General features: G+C 41.6%; 2 protein-coding genes across 11 annotated transcripts in view; both read left to right on the forward strand.

Moving 5' to 3' along the window:
* ZNF283 (zinc finger protein 283) overlaps window positions 1-1071 on the forward strand; it is a 45704-nt gene extending 44633 nt beyond the window's left edge. The window contains exon 6 of one of the 3 annotated variants that reach the window (XR_008704414.1): window positions 85-1071. The gene's annotated coding sequence lies outside the window, so the exon portion shown is untranslated. The remainder of the gene's footprint in view (window positions 1-84) is intronic. The other 2 variants (XR_008704415.1, XR_008704416.1) reach the window with 2 other exon arrangements.
* A 4151-nt stretch (window positions 1072-5222) lies between these two features.
* LOC129632202 (zinc finger protein 45-like) lies at window positions 5223-22649 on the forward strand. 8 transcript variants are annotated; one of them, XM_055553656.1, is made up of 7 exons: window positions 5223-5372; window positions 12947-13108; window positions 13192-13264; window positions 14473-14530; window positions 16353-16479; window positions 17552-17647; window positions 19675-22649. In XM_055553656.1, the coding sequence occupies exons 4-7, from the start codon at window positions 14516-14518 to the stop codon at window positions 21489-21491; spliced, it is 2055 nt and encodes a 684-aa protein (XP_055409631.1). In that variant the 5' UTR covers window positions 5223-5372; window positions 12947-13108; window positions 13192-13264; window positions 14473-14515; the 3' UTR covers window positions 21492-22649. The 8 variants fall into 8 exon arrangements, with proteins under 8 accessions (XP_055409631.1, XP_055409632.1, XP_055409633.1 ...); XM_055553657.1 differs by having other exon boundaries at window positions 5256-5376; XM_055553658.1 differs by lacking the exon at window positions 5223-5372 and adding an exon at window positions 5677-5926.
* Window positions 22650-23308: the final 659 nt, after the last annotated feature.

A 23308-nucleotide genomic window follows, 5' to 3' on the forward strand; every position in this document is an offset into this window, starting at 1 on the left:
TGAAGGGCCCCATAGAAGTTCTAATACAGCCCTGCATCTTACCCAAATCAAATCAGATTTCAATTCAGCCTTATTCCTCTTCAGTTCTTCCGTGAGACTTGTGAAAACAGCGCTGTACCTGCTGACCTTAGGTGAAACTGCAGTAAACTCTGACCTTCCCTCATGTGAGTCTTCCATGATCCCAGGATGAAGTGGAACATTTCCTTCTCCAGCTGTCTGGGCACCTTGAAAATGAAGTTTGAACACATATTTTGGTCTCCTAATAAAACTTCCCTTCCCAGACTCTTTGCAAATAAGCATTAAAAAGTTTGGGTGCTTTTGTGACTGTGTGTGGAATTATATAATATAATGCACATTTTGAGGCCTGTGAGATTATGGCTTTAGTTATGAGACTGTGTGTTTTTATCTGTGAGTATGACTTAAAATGTATGTGATGCCTTGAAAGACATGCTTTTATTATGTGGGCATTTTACGGATATTGTGAATGTGGATTACTTAAAACAGGCTTATTAAGTGTGAACAGGCTTATTAAGTGAGAAACTACATGAAATGGAAATGTGTGATTCTGATTATATGAATATAGAACCCTGTGGTATTATGACTGTATATCTTGTTGAGTGACGATAAGCTGCTTTTACTCTTCTCAACAATGAATGAGAGGAATGTTGCACCTTTATGGAACAATAACTTTAAGATTTGGGTTAAAGGATTTGCTATTTATTTGGTAAATCATTTGGATATTTTATACTCTATTACTTAGCCTTAAAAAGAAGAAATTCCGACACATGCTATAACACGGATGTATCTAGAGAATGTTGTACTAAGTGAAACAAGCCCATCACAAAAAATGAATACAAGAAAAGAAAACTGCAGACTAATATCTCTGAAAAACATAGATGCAAAACTTCTCAACAAAATATCAACAAATTGAACTCAACAGAGTATTAAAAGGATCATATACTAGGACCAGGGTTTCCCTGGTGGCTCAGTGGTAAAGAATATGACTGCCAATGCAGGAGACATGGGTTTGATCCCTGGGTTGGGAAGATCCCTTGGAGAAAGAAATGGCTACCCACTCCAGTATTCTTGCCCAGGAAATCCCAGGGACAGAGGAGCCTGGCAGGCTACAGGCCATGGGGTCACAAAAGAGTCAGACATGACTTAGCGACTAAACAACACTAGGACCAAGTGGGATTTATCCCTCCGATACAAGGATGATTCAACATATGCAATATGTACCATGTTACATCACTTTAACAGGATGAAAGATAAAAATCATAGGACCATCTCAATAGATAGAGAAAAAGCATTTGACAGTACAACATCCTTTGATGATAAAAACTCTCAACAAATTGGTATAGATGGAACATAACATAATAGAAGCCATATACGTCAGAGCTAACATCATACTCAGTGATGAAAGGTTGAAAGCTTTTCCTTTATAAACAGAAACAAAACAAAGGTGCCCACTCTCACCACTTCTATTCCACAGAGTACTGGAAGTCCTAGCTGAGCAATCAAAATATAAAGAAATTAAAAGGCATCCAAGTCAGAGAGGAAGAAATAAAATTGCCTTTGCAGATATAAACAAAAGATATATATAAATAAATATATATTTTCTAAACACTATACATCAAAACTGTTAGAACTCATTAGTGCCTTCTGTCAAGTTGAATAATACAAAATTAACATACAAAAACCAGTTGCTATTTTTATACAGTAACAATATACGTAAAATAATTCCATTCACAATATCACTAAAGACAATAAAAATACTTAGGAATAAATTTAAATAAGGAGATGAAAGACCTGTATACCAAAAATGATAAGACTTTGATGGAAGAAATTGAAGAGACAAATAAGCAGAAAAATATGCTGTGTACTTGGATCAGAAGGATTAATATCATTAAAATGTCCCTACTACCCAAAAGCCATCTGTCTATAGACTCAGTGCAATTTGTATCAAAATTCCCATGGCATATTTCACAGAAATAGAAAAAAAAAATTCTAAAATTTTGTTTGGAGCCACAAAAACCTGTAATAGCCAAAGCAATCAGAAGAAAGAAGAACAAAGCCAGAGACATCCCACTTCCTAATTCCAAACTCTACTACAAAGATGGGCTTCCCAGTAGCTCAGGTGATAAAGAATCTGCCTCCAATGCAGGAGACCCAGTTCCAATTCCTGGGTCAGGAAGATCCCCTGGAGAAGAGAATGGCTACCCACTCCAGTATTCTTGCCTGAAAAGTTCCACGGACAGAGGAACCTGGCAGGCTGCAGTCCATGGGTTCACAAAGAGTTAGACATGACTGAGTAACTAACATAGCAATTCTACTTCTGCTTGTATATTCAAAATAAATGAAAATAGTTATTTGAAGAGGTATGTGCACTCCCATGTTTCTTTCAGCATTATTCACAATAGGGAAACAACCTAAGTGTTGAAGTTGTGGCATATATACAATGGAATTTATTCAGCCATAAGAAAGAAAAGAAACAGACCTATTTGCAAAGCAAAGGTGGGTATTATGCTAAAGTGAGATTAAATCAGACAGAGAGATACTGTTTATTATCACTTGTATGTGGAATCTTAAAAAAGGCGAATTCATAAATACAGAGTAGAATGATAGCTATTACAGGTTGGGGGCTGGGTGTGAATGGGATACTGTTTTAAGGGTACAAATTTGGACTAGAAGATAAGTCCTGGAGAGCTAATGGACAGCATAGTGATATAATCAATAATACTGTATTATAAACTTCAAAGTTTCTAAGGGACTAGACCCTACTTGTTCTGAAACCCAAAAAGTCATGAAAACTAGTTGAGGTGATAGAAGTGTTAGCTGACACTAAGATGATAATCATATTGCAATACATTAGTGCATCAAATCAACATATGTTGTACCTTAAAATTACACATCAATTAACCGGTTAAAAAGGAATAAGAATTACATGCTGTGATTTCTTAATTGGAAGACAAGTAACTTTTTCAAAATACAAGTAATATTTCAATTCCCTAACGATGTAAGAAAACCAAAACAAAGAAAAGCGGAGCATTTTCCTGCTTCTGTTTCACGTCCCATTCAATGGTTGCATCTCATTTTCTTGGCCAAGGTTGAATACACGGCCAGGTAGTAAAGAAGATGGTTCATTATAGCTCAGTTCAGTTTAGTTCAGTCGCTCGGTCGTGTCTGACTCTTTGTGACCCCATGAATTGCAGCATGCCAGGCCTCCCTGTCTGTCACCATCTCCCGGAGTTCACTCAAACATGTCCATCGAGTCGGTGATGCCATCCAGCCATCTCATCCTCTGTTGTCCCCTTTTCCTCCTGCCCCCAATCCCTTCCAGCATCAGTCTTTTCCAATGAGTCAACTCTTTGCATGAGGTGGCCAAAGTACTGGAGTTTGAGCTTTAGCATCATTCCTTCCAAAGAACACCCAGGGCTGATCTCCTTTAGAATGGACTGGTTCTCAAGAGTCTTCTCCAGCACCACAGTTCAAAAGCATCAATTCTTCGGCACTCATCTTTCTTCACAGTCCAAGTCTCACATCCATACATGGTCACTGGAAAAACCATAGCCTTGACTAGACGGACCTTTGTTGGCAAAGTAATGTCTCTGCTTTTCAATATGCTATCTAGGTTGGTCATAACTTTCCTTCCAAGGAGTAGGCGCCTTTTAATTTCATGGCTGCAGTCACCATCTGCAGTGATTTTGGAGCCCAGAAAAATAAAGTCTGACACTGTTTCCACTGTTTCCCCATCTATTCCCCATGAAGTGATGGGACCAGATGCCATGATCTTCGTTTTCTGAATGTTGAGCTTTAAGCCAACTTTTTCACTCTCCACTTTCACTTTCATCAAGAGACTTTTGAGTTCCTCTTCACTTTCTGCCGTAAGGGTGGTATCATCTGCATATCTGAGGTTATTGATATTTCTCCCGGAAATCTTGATTCCAGCTTGTGCTTCTTCCACTCCAGCATTTCTCATGATGTACTCTGCATAGAAGTTAAATAAACAGGGTGACAATATACAGCCTTGACGTACTCCTTTTCCTATTTGGAACCAGTCTGTTGTTCCATGTCCAGTTCTAACTGTTGCTTCCTGACCTGCATAAAGGTTTCTCAAGAGGCAGGTCAGGTGGTCTGGTATTCCCATCTCTTTCAGAATTTTCCACAGTTTATTGTGATCCACACAGTCAAAGGCTTTGGCATAGTCAATAAAGCAGAAATAGATGTTTTTCTGGAACTCTCTTGCTTTTTCGATGATCCAGTGGACGTTGGCAATTTGATCTCTGGTTCCTCTGCCTTTTCTAAAACCAGCTTGAACATCTGGAGGTTCACGGTTCACGTATTGCTGAAGCCTGGCTTGGAGAATTTTGAGCATTACTTTACTAGCGTTGTGAGATGAGTGCAATTGTGCAGTAGTTTGAGCATTCTTTGGCACTGCCTTTCTTTGGGATTGGAATGAAAACTGACCTTTTCCAGTCCTGTGGCCACTGCTGAGTTTTCCAAATTTGCTGGCATATTGTGTGCAGCACTTTCACAGCATCACCTTTCAGGATTTGAAATAGCTCAACTGGAATTCCATCACCTACACTAGCTTTGTTCATCGTGATGCTTTCTAAGGCCCACTTGACTTCACATTCCAGGATGTCTGGCTCTAGGTCAGTGATCACACCATCGTGATTATCTGGGTCGTGAAGATCTTTTTTGTACAGTTCTTCTGTGTATTCTTGACACCTTTTCTTAATATCTTCTTCTTCTGTTAGGTCCATTCCATCTCTGTCCTTTATCGAGCCCATCTTTGCATGAAATGTTCCCTTGGTATCTTTAATTTTCTTGAGATCTCTCACACATACCACGCCTTTACAGTTATTTGCCATTTACTTTTCCATACATATTTCCAATTTCTGTCAGGAAACGAGGGGGGAAAAAAAAAGCCAGGTTCTACAAGCGCCCGACGGCTTACACATATTCCACCTGCTAATTCAAAAGTAAAATTGCAGACAGGTGGGAAGCTCAGCGGCAGAGAGCATTCTGGGAGGTGTAGTATCGGAGGCTTCCTGTGATTCGGAACTTCCGCTCCGGGAAAGCGCGGAGGGGTTATTCGCTGCGCTGGAGAAATAAAAAGCCATAATCAGCGCTGTGCGTGTCTGGTGGTATTTCGCCTACCGGAGGGTAAGAACACGAACCTCGCTGCTTTCGTGGATTCTGGGAAATTCGATTTAGGCCTGCGCTGTCAAACACGTCACTTCCTGTCGGGGGCGGGGCAGTGGCTCCTTCCCCTCTCGGGGATCCTGGGAAATGTAGTCCAGGAGCTGCTAATAGTTGGAGGTATTTCCGCTTTAGGAGGTTGCGATTACGGCCTTCGGTTCTCACAGGTAGGTGAGTGATTCCCTGGGAGCCTGCCGTCTCTTTTAACTTTTCTGACCCGGCCCTGGGATCAGCTGGACTCGGTATTCGGTCGCAGGGCAGAAAAGCCGCGACTTGTGACAGAGGGCAGGATGGAAGGGCGAGGGCGGCCGCTTGCCTTCCTCTTAACGGCTGAATTCTCTGCGTGCGGACTGAAATCGGCAGTTTGACTGTCTCCAGGTCTCTTTGCTGTCCAATCCGCCTCCTCCAGCACCTTCCACACCGTTAGTTACTTCCTAGCTAGGTAACGCACCCCACTCCAGTACTCTTGCCTGGAAAATCCCATGGATGGAGGAGCCTGGTAGGCTGCAGTCCATGGGGTCGCTAAGAGTCGGGCATGACTGAGCGAATTCCCTTTCACTTTTCACTTTCATGCATTGGAGAAGGAAATGGCAACCCACTCCAGTGTTCTTGCCTGGAGAATCCCAGGGACGGGGGAGCCTGATGAGCTGCCGTCTGTGGGGTCGCACAGAGTCGGACACGACTGAAGTGACTTAGCAGCAGCAGCAGCAGCAGCAGCGAGGTAACGTTAGATGCGAATTTATTCTTTCTGTTCCTTGGATTCCTTTTCTATAAAAAGGGATGTTAAGAGTATAAGGCAGGTACTCACTTGCCTTTCGTAGATAGAAAAGCAGTCTATCGAAATAGTCAACCATTAGGAAACTGGCTGTAGAGGAGACTTTTGGGATCAATTTGTGCAGGTAGGTTGAAATTTTATTGTAGAGGATTTGAAAGCAGGATTAGTGAGTTTGGCCGTCTTTGTAAAAATTTGAAAGCATTCTCATTTAATCTTATTTTAAATATTATTTAAAGCTTGTATACTGATTATAGAAGAAATGCACATTCATTGTAGACAATTCAGAAAATGTAGAGCTATGACATAGTTAAAACCATTACGAATTACCCATGCAGATACGTATGTTATAACTTATAGGATGTGTATGACGTATATAGGACACAGACCTATAGGATATAGACGATTATCAACATTTAAGTGCATTTCTGTTTAGCAGCTTTTCTATATGTATTTATCTATATTATATACAATTGTTATCAGATTATTCATATCCTTAACTCTTAATTCTGGAAATTTCCAGACAACCTGCCAGGCTCCTCTGTCCCTGGAATTCTCCAGGCAAGAATACCGGAGTGGGTTGCCCTTTCCTTCTCCCGGGGATCTTTCCGACCCAGGGATAGAACCTGGGTCTCTCTCATTGCTAGCAGATTCTTTACCATCTGAGCCATGGGGGAAGCCCTGTGTAACAGTCGCCCTGCTTCAGTTCTTGCTGATCTTGTTACATCGCTCTGTCCCCATGCACAGGTTTTTCCCATTGAGTATTTTAAAACAAACCCAGATGTTGAGTCAATAGAACTTATTATTATTTTTTATTTTTTTATTATTATTTATTTTTTAAATTATTTCATTTATCTATTATTTATTAATTATATATATTTATATATATTTATTATTAATTAATTATTTATTAGTTAATTTATTTAATTATTATACCGAGACTATATTAATTTGCTAAAACTTGTTGTTCCATCGTTCAGTTGGGTCTGACTCTTTGCAACCCCATGTACTGCAGCATGCCACATCACTGACACATCACTGAATGTAAGAGGCACCTGAAATGACAGATCCATGTATTATTTGTAAAAGTGGAAAAAAAAATTCAAGATGGACTATTGAGTTGCAGCAGGGGGCGATATATCATAAAAACAAGTAAGCTGAAGTTAAAGATCATGACATGGTTAGATGAGAAGAAATAAGTTAGTGTATCTGAAGTACAGTGCTTCAGTTCAGTCGTTTAGTCGTGTCTGACTCTTTGCGACCCCATGGACTGCAGCATGCCAGGCTTCCCTGTCCATCACCAACTCCCAGAGCTTGCTCAAACTCATGTCCATCCAGTCGGTGATGCCATCAACCATCTCATCCTCTGTTGTTTCCTTCTCCTCCTGCCTTCAGTCTTTTCCAGCATCAAAGTCTTTTCCAGTGAGTCAGCTCTTTGCATCAGATGGTCAAAGTATTGGAGCTTCAGCTTCTACTGGTACAAAATATCACAGCCTGGCTGGCATAGACAACAGAAACAAATTTTCTCAGTCTGGAGCTAGGAGTCTGTCAGCAGATTTGGTTTCTTCTGAGGCCTCTCTCCGTGGCTTGCAGATGGCTGCCTTCTTGTCATGTCCTCACAAGGTCTTTCCTTTGTGTGTGTGCATGCCCCTACTATCCCTGTTTATGTCCACTTTCTTCATAGAAGGATACCAGTCAGATTGATTTAGGGCCCACACTAATGACCTCATTTTAACTGAATCACCCTTTTAAATGCCTTGTCTGCCAATGCAGTCACATTCTGAGATTCTGGTGATTAGGACTTCCATGTGTGGGTTTAGGGGTAGGACTCACAATTCAGTCCATAACAGGTATTAACAGCAACTCTAAGATTTTTCACACTTGGCCACTAGGAGAATGTTTTTTATATAAGAAAGTTAGATAGAGTTGGAATTATGAAAGGAAAATGATAAATTTCCTGTGCTGCTTTGGAGTTGCACTTGCCATGGGCATGTAACTCTCAGTTTCATCTTTCTCTCCTATTAGGCTACAGGGACCTCTGATTCATGGACCTGGTCCTGTTCTTTTTGGAGAGTCCAGCACAGGGGCAGCAGAGAGGAGTTATTTAGTGAGTAAGTGTGATGCAAACAGTCGCCCAGAGGGGCTATAGCCTGGAATTAGAGAACAAAATAGAAAGGCAGTCTATAGACATATGCCTTGTCTGGTGCCTCACTTTCCTTTGGCGAGCTGTAGAATTCACCAACTTTTCCCGAGTGTTCAAAGTTTGATGTATTATCAACTCTCTTGCCTTCTGGGATGGCCCACACTCTGTGAAGTGTATTTCTCTCTAAATAAATCCACTTTTTAACTTAAAAAAAAAAAAAAAGTTGATGTATCATCGTGCCTAATATTGTCATGCTGTAAGACAGATTTCCTTGGAAGCAAATCAATTTCTTAAAAAAATGGAAGCATAGTTAATTTACAATGTTATGTTAGTTTCGAGCTTTCCGGATCACTCAGTTGGTAAAGAATCCGCCTGCAATGCAGGAGACCCTGTTTCAATTCCTGGGTCGGGAAGATCTGCTGGAGAAGGGATAGGCTACCCCCCCTAGTATTCTTGGACTTCCCTTGTGGCCCAGCTGGTAAAGAATCCACTTGCAATGTGGGAGACCTGGTGTTGGATCCCTGGGTTGGGAAGATCCCCTGGAGAAGGGAAAGGGTACCCACTCCAGTAGTCAGACACAACTGAGTGACTTTTACTTTCATGTTAGTTTCAGGTATGCAGCACAGTGATTCAGTTATTTATATATATGTGCATATATGTATATCTATATATATTCAATACATATGTATATATAGTCTTTTCAGATTCTTTTCCCTAAAGGTTATTATAAAATACTGAGTATAGTTCCCTGTGCTGTACAGTGAGTCCTTGTTGATTATCTCTTTTGTGTATAGAACTGTGTATATTTTAATCCCAAACTCTTAATTTGTCCCTCTGCCTTCCCCTGGTAACCATAAATTTGTTGTCAAATCGATGTTAGTGTTCAGTTTTTTGTTTGTTATGTCAGAATTGTGATGGGGATGCTGAAAAAAGCTAACATTTGTTGGGCACCTCTTCTGTTTCAGTGAATTTCCAGTGCTCTGTGTGCAGTGATTATTATAGTCATTTTTTAAATGAAGAAACAGTCGAAGACAGTTGAAGAAATGACCCAGCAAATAAATGACCCTGGTGACCCAGCAAGGGGCTGAGCCAGAGTCAAACCTCAGCCGCTGGCTTTAAAACCTCCTTGTTCCAGCACTCTGTGGCCAGCACAGCTTACTTAACTTCTCTGTGCCTTGGTTTTCTCACATCAGGTAACCACAGAATTAAAGTTTTGGGGGCTTCCCTAGTGGCTCAGATGGTAAAGAATCTGCCTTCAATGCAGGAGACCTGGGTTCAATCCCTGGGTCAGGAAGATCCTCTGGAGAAGGAAATGGTACCCCACTCCAGTATTCTTGCCTGGAGAATTCCATGGACAGAGGAGCCTGGCGGGCTACAGCTGAGGGGGGCACAAAGAGTTGGACATGTGATGATTAAAAGAAATATGATGTGGAAAGTGCTTGAAATGGTGCCTGGCATGTAGTACATCCTATATGTATTATAGACTACCGTTATACTTTTTTTTCTATTACAGAAGAGTATGCAGTATGAAAAATGCAGTGAGTTATTAAAAGTGCAAAGAATACTTTAGGGTTTTCTTTTCTCCCCATTTTATTCTTTTAATAGTTCAATTTGACCATACAGTTGAGCAAAAATGAATCGTTTGCATAATAACCTTTGTTGAAACTGATAACTAACAAAATTGGTTGTCTTTTGAATCTAGTCAGTTCCTGGGGCAGAGAAGGCAATGGCACCCCACTCCAGTACTCTTGCCTGGAAAATCCCATGGACAGAGCAGCCTGGTAGGCTGCAGTCCATGGGGTTGCTAAGAATAGGACACGACTGAGTGACTTCACTTTCACTTTTCACTTCCATGCATTGGAGAAGGAAATGGCAACCCACTCCAGTGTTCTTGCCTGGAGAATCCCAGGGACGGGGGAGCCTGGTGGGCCACCGTCTATGGGGTCGCACAGAGTTGGACACAACTGAAGCGACTTAGCAGCAGCAGCAGCGGTTCCTAGGGAATAATCAAATGGTCTGTATTGCGTTAAAAAGGCCTGAGTCTGCACCATTCACTATGGTAGCCATTGGCCACGTGAGACTGTTGTTCTTCAGATGTTGCTGGTGCCAACTGAGATGTGCTGTTAAGTGTAGGACACACAAGAGATTTCAAACACTGAAAAAGAATGTAAAATATCTCTGTTGCAGGTTGAAGTAATATTTTGGATATGTTGCATTAAATATATTGTTAAAATAAAGGCTACTTCTTTTTACATTTTTCAACATGTCTGCTAGAAACATTTAAATTACCCATGTAACTTGCATTATGTTTCAGCTGGGCACCACTGTTATGAATGGAAGCCTCCATTTTTCCTCTGAGGATTTGCCTCCCAGGGCATTTACAAATTACTCTTACCTCTTTAGACCTTCGAGGGCATCCTACAACGGAGAGAAGCAGGAGGCTAGTCATCAGGAGGCCTGAGTGCCACTTCTAGCCCTGCCCTGGGCTTCCTGGCTATTAGGCATTTCAGATAACAGTTTGAGGGGCAGAATAGAATACTGCAGTGGTTCTCAAACTTGGGCCATATTAGAATCACCTAAGGAAGTTGGTAAAAAGTGTAAAAACCCAGTCCTTTTACCATTTCAGTGAGTCTGGGCTTCTGTGGGTTTGTTTATTGAATTTTTTTTTTTTTTAAGTATTGTTTCTGTTTTATGTTTTGGCTTTTTGCCTATGAGGCATGTGGAATCTCCCTGACCAGAGATTGAACCCACACCCCCTGCAGTGGAAGGCAAACTCTTAACCATTGGACCACCAGGGAAGTCCCTGGACTAATGTGTTCTTTTTTAGCTTTCTGGATGATTGTGATGATGTTCCAATCACTTCCTATTCACCTTATTTAGGAAGGTGGAATCCCTGTCCTAAACAGTATGAGATATCATCTGCGCCAGGCAGATGAGGTTGGCATAAGTTTGTTTATCACATAGAGCCATGCAAGGCCACGCATGGTTGCACTTGGGACTAGAATGAAGCAGCAGTGGCCCTGGGAGGCAGGCTCTTTATTGGACAGAGGGTAGATGGCAACCCACTCCAGTGTTCTTGCCTGGAGAATCCCAGGAACGGGGGAGCCTGGTGGGCTGCTGTCTATGGGGTCGCACAGAGTTGGACATGACTGAAGTGACTTAGCAGCAGCAGCAGGGTAACCCTTGGTTCTGGCAGGAGGATGTGGTTGGCTTGCTTGAACAATTTTGAAGCTGGCACAGAGGCGAAACCTGTTAGGTTGAGAACTAGGTGGGCTACATCTGATCATTTGTCAGGTCTTCATTTATAAAGGTGATTGAATGACAGCATGGAGAGGTTACCAAGAAAGAAGGTTTTCTGTACTTACAGTTTCCCCAAAAAAGAGACACAGCATGCCACCCAGGGCCATACAAGGCCTGTCACACACAGGAGTCATGGAGCAGAGCAAGAGGACTATGTCTTTATGACTGTAGTGGTGGGAAGTAAATAGGTGGTGACATCCCCCTTTGGGGCACTAAGAACAGGAGAGCAGGGGGCAGTGGTTGGGCGGGTTATCTTACATTGACTAAAAAGTTTGTTTGAATTTTTTCCATAACATGTTATGGACCCTTGTGACCCTCACATGCCTTGGGAAGCTGGCTTGTGGGGAATGTGTTACTAACTGTGGCTGACAGTCTGGCCCTGTGATTCAACAGACTGAGGAAGAAGTCAGGAATCACAGATGTTAAATAGCTAGAATCTAAAAACATGGTTAAGGGATGGGACTTCTTGGCGGTCCGTGGTTAGGACTCCACACTTCCACTGCAGGGGACACGTGTTGATCCCTGGTCAGGGAACTAAGATCCCAAATGCCATGTGGTGCTGGCAAATAAATAAATTAGTTAATTAATGAACTAAAATAAAACATGGTTAAGGGAATTCCCTGGCAGTTCAGTCTTTAGGCCCAGCACTTTCATTTCAGGGGCCCAGATTCAATCCTAGTTGGGGAACTAAGATCCCACAAGCCACGAGGTACAACCAATAAATGAATAAATAAAAACATGGTTAACCCACAGGCGAACTAGCTGGATGGGGAGTCTTCCCCAGGGAAAAGGTCATGTCTGGAGAGAGCAGAGGAGCTAAGAGCTAGGCCTTCTGGGCTCTGTGAGGCTCAAAGGTGTCAAAGTAGAACTGGGAATTTTAGGCCTTACAATAGAGCTGACCGGAGCTTGGGAACTACTGCATGTTGATCACGGTTACCACCCCATGTCATGTTACCTGGGGTTCATTTCCTGGTGCAGTGTCCTGACTGGACAATGAAATCACAGGCTGGGGTGCTAGGAGAGGGGTAAGAATACAGATGTTAGCAACCCTCCTCCACAGTTTCTGATTTAATTAGTTGTGAATAAGTTCTGAGGATTTCTTTGTTTTGTTTAAAAAAAAAACAATTTTTAAAATACAGCTTTTATAAGTTGCTTTCCATTTAAAGTCTGACCATTTTTTAAAAACTCCCCTGTGAGTCTGATGTGCTATTAGGTTAGGCTCTCGGTGAAAATCTTGACTCTTCTGTTGGCCACTGGTTAATCATAACCAAGTTAATTCCTGATTTACAGATCAGACCTTGGGACTAAGTAGTGGGATGTTGGAGATGCCAGTATTCAAATACCAGTGGTCTGATTCCAAAGCCGCCACCCTTCCTGACTCTGTTCTCATCTCCTTCAAGCAGATCCTCTGACTTCAGAGTCCTCTTCCAGTTTCCATGTCTGTCTTCTGTTCCCAGCTCTCAACCTCTCATTTCTCTTTCCATGAGACCTCAGGCTCCCATCTGTGCATTTTTTTTTTTTCCTAGAAGCAACAGAGATACAAGATCTAGAAGATTAGCTCCTTTGTGAGAGTGGATTCAGGTTCCTCCCCTGCCTCTTGACCTCACCAAGCCTTGGCTTCCTCGTCTGTTACGTGGAAACTACAGTCGTGACCATCATCATTTACTGAGAACTTTCTAAAATGCCAGGTACAGTGCTAAGGGCATTTAGCTTATTCATCCCTCACAGTAACCCTAGGACTGATATTCTATTTTTTTCCCTCCTGTTGTAGCTGAGGAGAGGCACAGAGGTGGAGGTGATCAGACCAGCGTCACACCGCTCGTACGACACTAGATTCTTCACAGGTGTGTGGGAGGTACCTAATGGAGCAATGTGTGCCAAGTGCGTCTCAAGGTCCCTAGCACATACTTAGTGCTTATGCAGTGTTAAACATTGCCATTTGTATTGTTTTTGTCATTACTATGATTAGCTTGTTAATTAAAATGGCATACTGATTAACTTACTGTTAAATAATAGGATTCTGTTAATTTTTCTTTAGCTCAATGATATGAGTTTTTTTAAGGCCCTACTGTTAGCAAAGTCAAATTAGCAAGGTCTTATATCTTTGAAAAAGTGGTCATTTGTAGTGTCATGAAAAATTTGACACTACGACTATGAAAGTAGAATAGTGGTTACCAGGGGCCAAGGGGATAGGCAGTGGAGAGTTAAGTGTTTGATGAGTATAGAGTTTCAGTTCCTGGTGGTGGAAAAGTTCTAGAGAAAGATAGTGGTGGTGATTTGCAATATGAATGCACCTAATGAACTCGACACCCTAAAAAAATGGTTCAGATATAAAATTTTATGTGATATATATTTTACACAGGGAAAAAATTCATCAATGTAATCTTAAATATTAACTGCAAAGGCATCAAATTAAGTATGACAAACCAAGCAAGTATAACATGTCAGAGGCTAAAGGTGATTTTCATATGACAAAGCAACAGCCTCTGAAGGATCCAGTGATAGAAACTATTTATGAGGACAGGTTTTTCATTACTGAACACGACCTGCTTTCTGCTGCTACTGAGAAATAAGGTGCCTTGGAAGTGTTCTTTGAGCTTTCCGCCTACTCATTTAATTCTGACAGCAATCCTAGGCATTGTTTTGTTTTTATACTCCAGGTTTAATTAAAATTAAAAGTATAAGTTCTATTCGAATGGTGAAAAGTTACGTTAGCCTGTGCATTTTGCCACATAAGTTGTACTGAAATTGTAAATACAAGTTAATTATTTTAGCAAAGACAGTAGGTGTACAAGATAGACATTGTTAATCCCTCCATTTTCTGCTGTGCTGTGGGTTCAATCCCTGAGTGGGGAATATCCCCTGGAGAAGGAAATGGCAATCCACTCCAGTATTCTTGCCTGGGAAATCCCATAGACAGAGGAGTGTGGGGGGCTGCAGTCCATGGGTTCTCACAAGTGTCAGACACAACTTAGCAACTGAACAATAACAACATGGGTCAGTGACATCCTTGACCAGACTTTGACAGTTTTTTTTCTTCTTCTCCCATCAGGCCTTCCCAAGACTCAGCAATTCCCCAGAAGGAGGAGGACAAAATGTCCAAGTTCAAAGTGAGTTGGGCTTGCCTTTCTAGGCATTCAGTTGTCACCTCATTTCTCAGCAATTAAACACATCCTGTTTCTCTTTCTTGGGAAGCCCTGAAGTGAACAGTTGAAATGAACAGTAGGCATCTGAGAACCTCTTCCAAGAAGAGTGCCAGATGATCACTGATTTTTAATTTTAATATAGTTTCATTTTTGTTGTTTTTTTACTTTTTTGTAATTTCACATATCACAGTAGAATAGATGTTAAAATAATGCTGTATACAAGTGATTCTTCAGAGAAGGCAGTGGCACCCCACTCCAGTACTTTTGCCTGGAGAATCTCATGGATGGAGGAGCCTGGTAGGCTGCAGTCCATGGGGTCGCTGAGGGTCGGACACGACTGAGCGACTTCACTTTCACCTTTCACTTTCATGCATTGGAGAAGGAAATTGCAACCCACTCCAGTGTTCTTGCCTGGAGAATCCCAGGGACAGAGGAGCCTGGTGGGCTCCCATCTATGGGGTCGCACAGACTCGGACACAACTGAAGTGACTTAGCAGCAGCAGCAGCAGCACAAGTGATTCCTAGTCATGAGCGATTGTGCCCTCAGGCCGTGTCTGGAAACAGTTTTGCTGTCTGACTTGGGGGATGTTACTGATACAGTACATAAGAGCCAGGGACACTGCTAAACACCCTGCAGTGCATGCAGCAGCCCCCTTCAACAAAGAATCATCTGGCCTCAAATGTCAGAAGTGCCAAGGCTGTGAAACCATACTGTCCCCAGTGCTATACAAGAACAGTAGCCAAATGTAGGTGAAAATATGTGTAATCAGTTCAGTTCAGTCGCTCAGTCGTGTCCAACTCTTTGCGACCCCATGAACCGCGGCATGCCAGGCCTCCCTGTCCATCACCATGCTCAAAAAACCAAAGCTTGAAATCTGTAATAGGAATTTTACAGAATCCTAATATAAAACCCCAATTGGAGTATGTGCAAAGAATATTAACAGGTGGGACTTCCCTGGAGGTCCAGTGTTAAATATTCTGTGCTTCCACTACAGAGGGGTGTGCCTTCAGTCCCTGGTTGGGGAACTAAGATCCCACGTGCCATGTGGTACGGCCAAGGTAATTAAAAAAAAAAAAAATATATATATATATATATATATATATAGGCCATGTCCTGCCTGCCATGGGGCACACACAGTAGGATTTGCTCCAGGACCTTGCTTCAGACAAGGAAGCTACTCCTCTATGAATCCATTGATACCTCTGTTGCTGAAAAAAAAATAAAAATTAAAAAAAAAAGAATATTAACAGGCCAAGTTCCGAAGAAAAAAATAAAAACACCTAGTAAATATGTGAAAATATGATAAGCTTGTTAATGATCAAATGAGTGCAAATAATCAAATTAGTTGTTCTTTTACTAAGTTTGCCTAGGATTTAAAAATATGGTTATATTCAAAGTATGGGATATGGAGAATTGGGGCTACTTATATACTCTTGGAGGAGGATAAAATAAGAGAAAAGTTGAGAAGAAAATCTGCTGTTGTACATAATAATTTTGAAGCTGCCTATTCTTTGACATGGTAATTTTTCACTGTTTGGAACTTATTCTAAAGAAATAATCAGAAAGAAAGCAAAAAAATCTATATAAAAAGTTGTCCTTTTCAGCATTTATTATAAAAAGAAAAATATATACAACATAAATGCGTTATTGGGGATGTTTAATTATGTTACAGTAAAATTGACTCTGGTCTCTCAGCACCTGGAACCACTTTATACACATCCTGCCCACTTTTCTCAGTTGTTACCCTTCCTCCAGGGAGAATCAGGAGTGTGATTGATGTTGTAGGAGGCAGTGACCTTCAAGGATGTGGCCGTGGTCTTCACAGAGGAGGAGATGGGGCTGCTGGACTTGGCCCAGAGGAAGCTGTACCAGGAAGTGATGCTGGAGAACTTCCGGAACCTGCTCTCAGTGGGTGAGGACGGGACCCTAACCCTAACCCTCTGTAACTGAACAGAGACCCCCTGCAATATTTATGTGCCCTTGAACAGGCAGAGCTTCGGAGTTCTTGGCCCAAATTTCGGTTTACTAATCAGCATGAGATGCAGAGATCGCAGGGCTTTTTGTTTGTTAGTTTGTTTTAATATTTATTTATTTATTTGGCCGCATCAGGTCTTAGTTGAGGCACACGGGATCTTGTTGCTTCATGCAGGATCTTTCATTGAAGTGCACGTTCTCTAGTTGCAGTGCATTGGCTTAGTTGCCCCATGGCATGTTGGAACTTAGTTCCCTGACCAGGGACTAAACCTGCATCCCCTGCATTGGAAGGCAGATTCGTAACCACTGGACCACCAGGGAAGTCCCACAGAAATAGTGTTTTTCTTTCTCTGCTGACCAAAATGTGTTTGTAAACATACTATAAATTGTCCACATGATTGCTCTACCTTTTTGGCTTTTCAAATTGTAGTCATCTCCAATTAGTGGGTCATGACATTCTTTAAGGAATTGAAGTAAAATAGGGTAGAAAATATCACAGCATTTGGCAGTAACTGCACAATGCGATAAAAACTATGGCCTGTTGCCAAGAATAGTATGAGAAATGGTGAAAAGGGTGTAATGAAAATAATGTCTTCCAGTAGTATATACTTAGTCTACATATCCTGGGGGCTTCCCAAGTGGCTCAGTGGTAAAGAATCCACCTGCAATGCAGGAGATATGGGTTCGATCCTTGGTCAGGAAGATCTCCTGGAGAAGGAAATGGCAACCTACTGCAGTATTCTTGCCTGGAAAGTCCCATGGACAGAGGAACCTGGTGGGCTACAGTCTATGCGGTCTCAAGAGTTGGACATGACTTAGCAACTGAACAGCAACAGCAATGACTACACATCCTCGATTTTGCATAAAATATATTTCTGCCAATGGGTCATAATTGAAAGCTTGGAAAACACTGATTTTGATGTCAGTGTTGATATAGTGTAAACCACAATTTTTCATAATTTGGGCTTCTAATACATTCATTTTAAATGTTTGTCCTTGCCTTTTTGCAGGGCATCAATCCTTCACACCAGATGTACCATCCCAATTAGAGAGAGAAGAAAAGCTGCAAATGATAAAGACAGCAGCCCAGAGCTGTTGTTCCTCGGGTGAGAGTCCTATGACTCTGAGTCTGTCCTCCTTCTTGTCGCCTCTCCAGCTGTGGCTCTGGGCCAAGTCATAGTCTGGATTACTGCCACAGTCTTTGTAATGCTCTCTCTTCTGCTTTGCTTTTTCACAATCAGTTCTCCACTCCAAGTGATTCTTTTAAATTCAAACATTGTCATTTCTCTGCTCAGATCTCTCATTCAAAATAAAATCCCAGTATAGAAAGTGGCTTGTGATGTCCCCTATACCCGTCAGTTTTATAGTCTACTTTCAGAAACAACTTTTTCACAGGGCAGGGGTAACATAAGTGTCAAAATATTGACTCCTAAATGAAAAAGGAAAATCTTCTCCCATTCAGGAAAAGGGTATAAGAATTTCAGAAACAGTCCATCTGTATACCCCATGGCCATCTTTATGCCCTATGCTTTTTTATTTTTTTTGCCTTCCGAGTGATTCTTGCCAAGATTTTTTTTTCTTTTAAACACTGTGTGGCTTGTGGGATCTTAGTTCCCTGACCAAGGATCCAACCTGGGCCCTTGGCAATGAGAGCGCAGTGTCCTAACAATTAGACCACCAGGAAATTCCCTGATTTTGTGATCATCATGATTTTCTCTCAGCAACATTCACTTAGGTTAGCCCTGCATCTAGTGAAGCCTTTCAGCTTCCCAGCTGTTTCCACTTCCTTTCCTGTGATGAGTAAGTTACTTGCAAAAGCTCTCTTACTTTTGTAACATGGCTCAAACTGTCACAGAGACATCAAACTAGGATTTATTTATCCATCCAGCATGTACTTCTGGAACACTGACCATATCAGACAGAGTTCTGGGAGTGGTGATAAACCTGTGAACAGTACAAAATGCTTGTCCCTGTGGGTATTACATTTAAGCAGGAGAAGACATAAAATGAAAAAGATCAAGGACTTTTTGTGCCCTATACTATGTATATAGTATGTCAGATGGGAATATGTGCTATGTAAAAACAAGACAGTGTATGGCTAATGGAGATTTCCAGGAATGTAGAATCAGATCAGATCAGATCAGTCGCTCAGAATGTAGAATAGATAGGGAGAATTTAGTATATGTATTGTATGGTAATAAAAGAGGCATCACTGATAAGGCATTATTTGAAAAGACACCTCTAAAGAAGTTAGTAGCAAGCTATATGACTAATCGGTGGAACAGAGTTCCAAGGAGAATGTAACTCTTCCTGTCCAATACTGACTTTTAAAATCTGTATTCCACCCTATTTATTTACTCCTTGCAAGGTCTTACTCTGTTGTAAAAATTAGGTTATCTTTTAATTTTTCAGTCTTTATTTTTCCCCCAGGGAAGTTGTAGGAATTTTATTGATGTGAAGTTTTAGAATAGTGTATGTTATTATAGTAAACTTTTCTGCATATTGTTTTCCTGAAGGATATTTCCCAGCAGGAGACAAAAGACCACTCTCTCTGCTTATGCTCTGAACTTTAGGCCCTTAGGTGATAAATTATTTTCTCCTAAACATCTATCTTTCCAACCTACCAGGGCCTCCAAAGCTCCTTCCAGTGGAGTAAACTTCTAATAAAGCAAAAGTTTTCAACACTGCTTGGGGATGTCTTCTGATAATCTGTCAGTAAGGGTCTTACTTGAGCTTTTGAGCATTTGGATCAGATGTGCAATTATGTGAAAGCTGTTTATGAAACACTTGTTGCAGCAGAGAAAGTAAGGCTTTGAGTAACATGCAGCCTCGTCTTGGTAAACATTCCCTAGGAGGTATTTTTCTTGCTCTATAGCTACTAGATCTCTAATTTATATTTCAGCTATGAAACTTATTATGATTCTAAATGAATCCCACTAATGTGTAGTGAAAGGGAGCCTGGTGGAACACCTCTCGGTGTCTGGAGGTATGCAAATGATACATGATGCTGAAGAAAAATAGAAGTTTTTCATGTCCCCATAAGGCCTTAGGGTGTGGGCCTAAGTTTATAACCTTGGCATTTCTGAGCAAAGCACTCATATGCCCCATCTTTTAATTTTCTTTATCCTCTTAGGAAATCAGAATCTAAATGGCATAGAGACTCTTCAAGAAGTTGGATTAAGGTATCTGCCACACGAAGAATTTTTCTGCTCAAAAATCTGGCTACAGGTTACAGAGGAATTAACCAGGTGTCGAGATTCCATGGGAATTATTCAAGGAATTGGCTGTCAATTGGAAAAACAAAGTGACACACTCTATAAAGATGAGTTCAGTAAAGACTTCAGTCAGAGTTCACATCTTCAAGTTCAGCGCAGAGACTACACTGGAGGAAAACCCTATAAAGGGGTGGAGTGTGGGAAGGGTTTCATATGGGGCTCTTACCTTCAAATGAACCAGACAGCCTCCACAGGAGAGAAGCCTTATAAATGTGAAAAATGTGAAAACACCTTCCGTCGGTTTTCAAGTCTTCAAGCCCATCAGAGAGTCCACAGTAGAGCAAAACTGAACAATCATGATATGTCACATAAAGGTTTTAGTCAGAGGTCATATCTTCATCTACATCAAAGAGTCCCTGCTGGAGAGAATCCACACAGATTAGAGGAGTGTGGGAGGAACATCAGAAAAAGCTCACATTTTCAGGCTCCTCTAATAGCCCACCCATTGGAGAAACCCTATAAATGTGAGGAATGTGGGCTGGGCTACAGTAAGCGCTCCTATCTCCATGTCCATCAGAGAGTTCACACGGAAAAGAAACCTTATCAATGTGAAGAGTGTGGGAAGGGCTTCAGTTGGCATTCACGCCTGCAGGCTCATCAGCGAATCCACACTGGGGAGAAACCTTACAAATGTGATGCGTGTGGCAAAGGCTTCAGTTATAGCTCACACCTGAACATCCATTGTAGAATCCATACAGGTGAGAAACCGTATAAGTGTGAGGAGTGTGGGAAAGGCTTCAGTGTGGGTTCCCATCTCCAAGCCCATCAGATAAGCCACACAGGAGAGAAACCTTACAAATGCGAGGAGTGTGGGAAGGGCTTCTGCCGGGCCTCAAATCTTCTGGACCATCAGAGAGGCCATAGTGGTGAGAAACCCTATCAATGCGATGCATGTGGAAAGGGCTTTAGTCGTAGCTCAGATTTTAACATTCATTTTAGAGTCCATACAGGAGAGAAACCATATAAATGTGAGGAGTGTGGGAAAGGTTTCAGTCAGGCCTCAAATCTTCTGGCCCATCAGAGAGGCCACACTGGAGAAAAACCGTACAAATGTGGTACATGTGGGAAGGGCTTCAGCCGGAGTTCAGATCTTAACGTTCATTGTCGAATCCACACAGGAGAGAAACCCTATAAATGTGAAAAATGTGGGAAGGCCTTCAGTCAGTTCTCAAGCCTTCAAGTGCATCAGAGAGTCCACACTGGTGAGAAACCGTATCAGTGTGCAGAGTGTGGGAAAGGCTTCAGTGTGGGCTCGCAGCTGCAGGCCCATCAGAGGTGCCATACTGGAGAGAAACCCTACCAGTGTGAGGAGTGTGGGAAAGGCTTCTGTCGGGCCTCAAATTTTCTGGCTCACCGTGGAGTCCACACAGGAGAGAAACCGTACCGATGTGATGTGTGTGGTAAGCGCTTCAGACAGAGATCATACCTTCAAGCCCACCAGAGGGTTCACACTGGAGAGAAACCATATAAGTGTGAGGAGTGTGGTAAGGTCTTCAGTTGGAGCTCATACCTCCAGGCCCATCAGAGAGTCCACACAGGGGAAAAACCATATAAATGTGAAGAGTGTGGGAAAGGCTTCAGTTGGAGCTCCAGTCTTACAATTCATCAGCGAGTCCATGCTGGGGATGAGGGTGACAAAGACTTTGCCTCATCAGAGAATACATACAGCAAATAATCTCTATAAAATAGCATGTGTTAATAACTCACATGCATGCTGAAATAGTCCTGTCATAGAAAACAAAACATTTATTTCCTCCAGAACTCACAAAGTGTCATGGTGGTTGGATGACCACACAGCAGAGAAGCCTCATGAGTGTGGAGACAGAGAGCTTCATTCAGAACCTTGACATTTATCAGATACTACATGGATGAGAGGCATGGGAAGGATGGGTCCGATCTGGAGGGAACCAAAAGTACTAAGACAGAAATGCCCAAATCTCTTCCATTAGAATAGAAGCTCCCAGAAGGCATGGACTTTGTTTACAGCAAGTCCACTCTGCCTCTTCAATGCCTACCACACTGCAGGTGTCCAGCAATGTTAAATGAGTTAAAGGGAGAACAGTCACTTTTGAAATTTTTATTCAGTTCCTCTCTAAAGTTTTCTATGAACTTGTAAACAAAGGAATTCTCCAAGGCTTGGAGGATTATATTAGACACTTGGGGTCATCTTCCCAGCCCTGCAGGTCTTGTGAACTAGTGCTTATCAAACTGAAGGTCATAACCCATTAGTGGGTCCAGAATCACCAGGTTGTGTGTAACCAGCAATTTTGTATGCTAACAGTTCCTTATTGAGACGTAATTTGCATGCAAGCACATGCATAAATCTCAAGTTTACAGCTTCGTGAATTTTGATAAATGTATCTACTTGTGTGATCATCACCAAAATCAATATATACCACATTTCTATTAAACCTGAATGTTTCCTTGTGTACCATTCTTGTCAGTTCTACCTCCAGTGGCAGCAAGTATGATGATTTCTATATGGTGTATTAACTAGATCTGTCTGACAATATTTGTATATCAACACAGGTTTCTTTATTTTGGTTAATACTTAGGAGTGGGATTGTTCGGTTGTAAGAGTATGTCTAACTTTGTGAAAAACAGGTGTTTCTAAAGTGGATATACCATTTTGCACTCCCACCACCAGTGCATATCAGGGTTTTATTTTTTAACATTTCAGTAGTTTTATACTGGTTTCTCATGTTGGTCTTAATTTATATTTCCCTAATGACTAAGTTCGGAGAAGGTGATGGCATCCCACTCCAGTACTCTTGCCTGGAAAACCCCATGGATGGAGGGGCCTGGTTGGCTGCAGTCCATGGGGTCACAAAGAGTCGGACACGACTGAGCAACTTCACTTTCACTTTTCACTTTCATGCATTGGAGAAGGAAATGGCAACCCACTCCAGTGTTCTTGCCTGGAGAATCCCAGGGACAGTGGAGCCTGATGGGCTGCCGTCTATGGGGTCGCACAGAGCTGGACACGACTGAAGCGACTTAGCAGCAGCAGCAGCAGCAATGATTAAGTTGAGCATCTTTATACATGAATGTTTGATAACCATAGACCTATTTTCTTTGGTGAACTGCTTTCTTGTTCTAGATTTTTGAGTTAGCTTTATATGTTCTGGACACTTGTCCTTTGTCAGTTATGTGTTTTGCAGATATTTTGTCACTGTGTGCTTTTTGTTTTTGCCACATAGTATTTTTCACAGAGCATTTAAGTTTTTTAAATTTTTGATGAAGTTCAGTTTTTGTCTTCTGTGATTGTGTTTTGGGTTTCAGATATAATAACTCTGCCTAATTTAATGTCACAAAGGTTTTTCTGCCCCCACTTTTTTTTCCTACTCTAAAAGCTGCACAGTTTCAGGTTTTACATTTAGGTCTATGATCCATTTGAATTAATATTTATTTATTTGGCTGTGCCAAGTCTTATTGGTGGCACGTAGGATCTATGCTCTTGCGGCATGCAGAATCTTTAGTTATGGGGTTCTG

This window comes from Bubalus kerabau, chromosome 17 (genome assembly GCF_029407905.1).
Source record: "Bubalus kerabau isolate K-KA32 ecotype Philippines breed swamp buffalo chromosome 17, PCC_UOA_SB_1v2, whole genome shotgun sequence".
Taxonomy (NCBI): domain Eukaryota; kingdom Metazoa; phylum Chordata; class Mammalia; order Artiodactyla; family Bovidae; genus Bubalus; species Bubalus kerabau.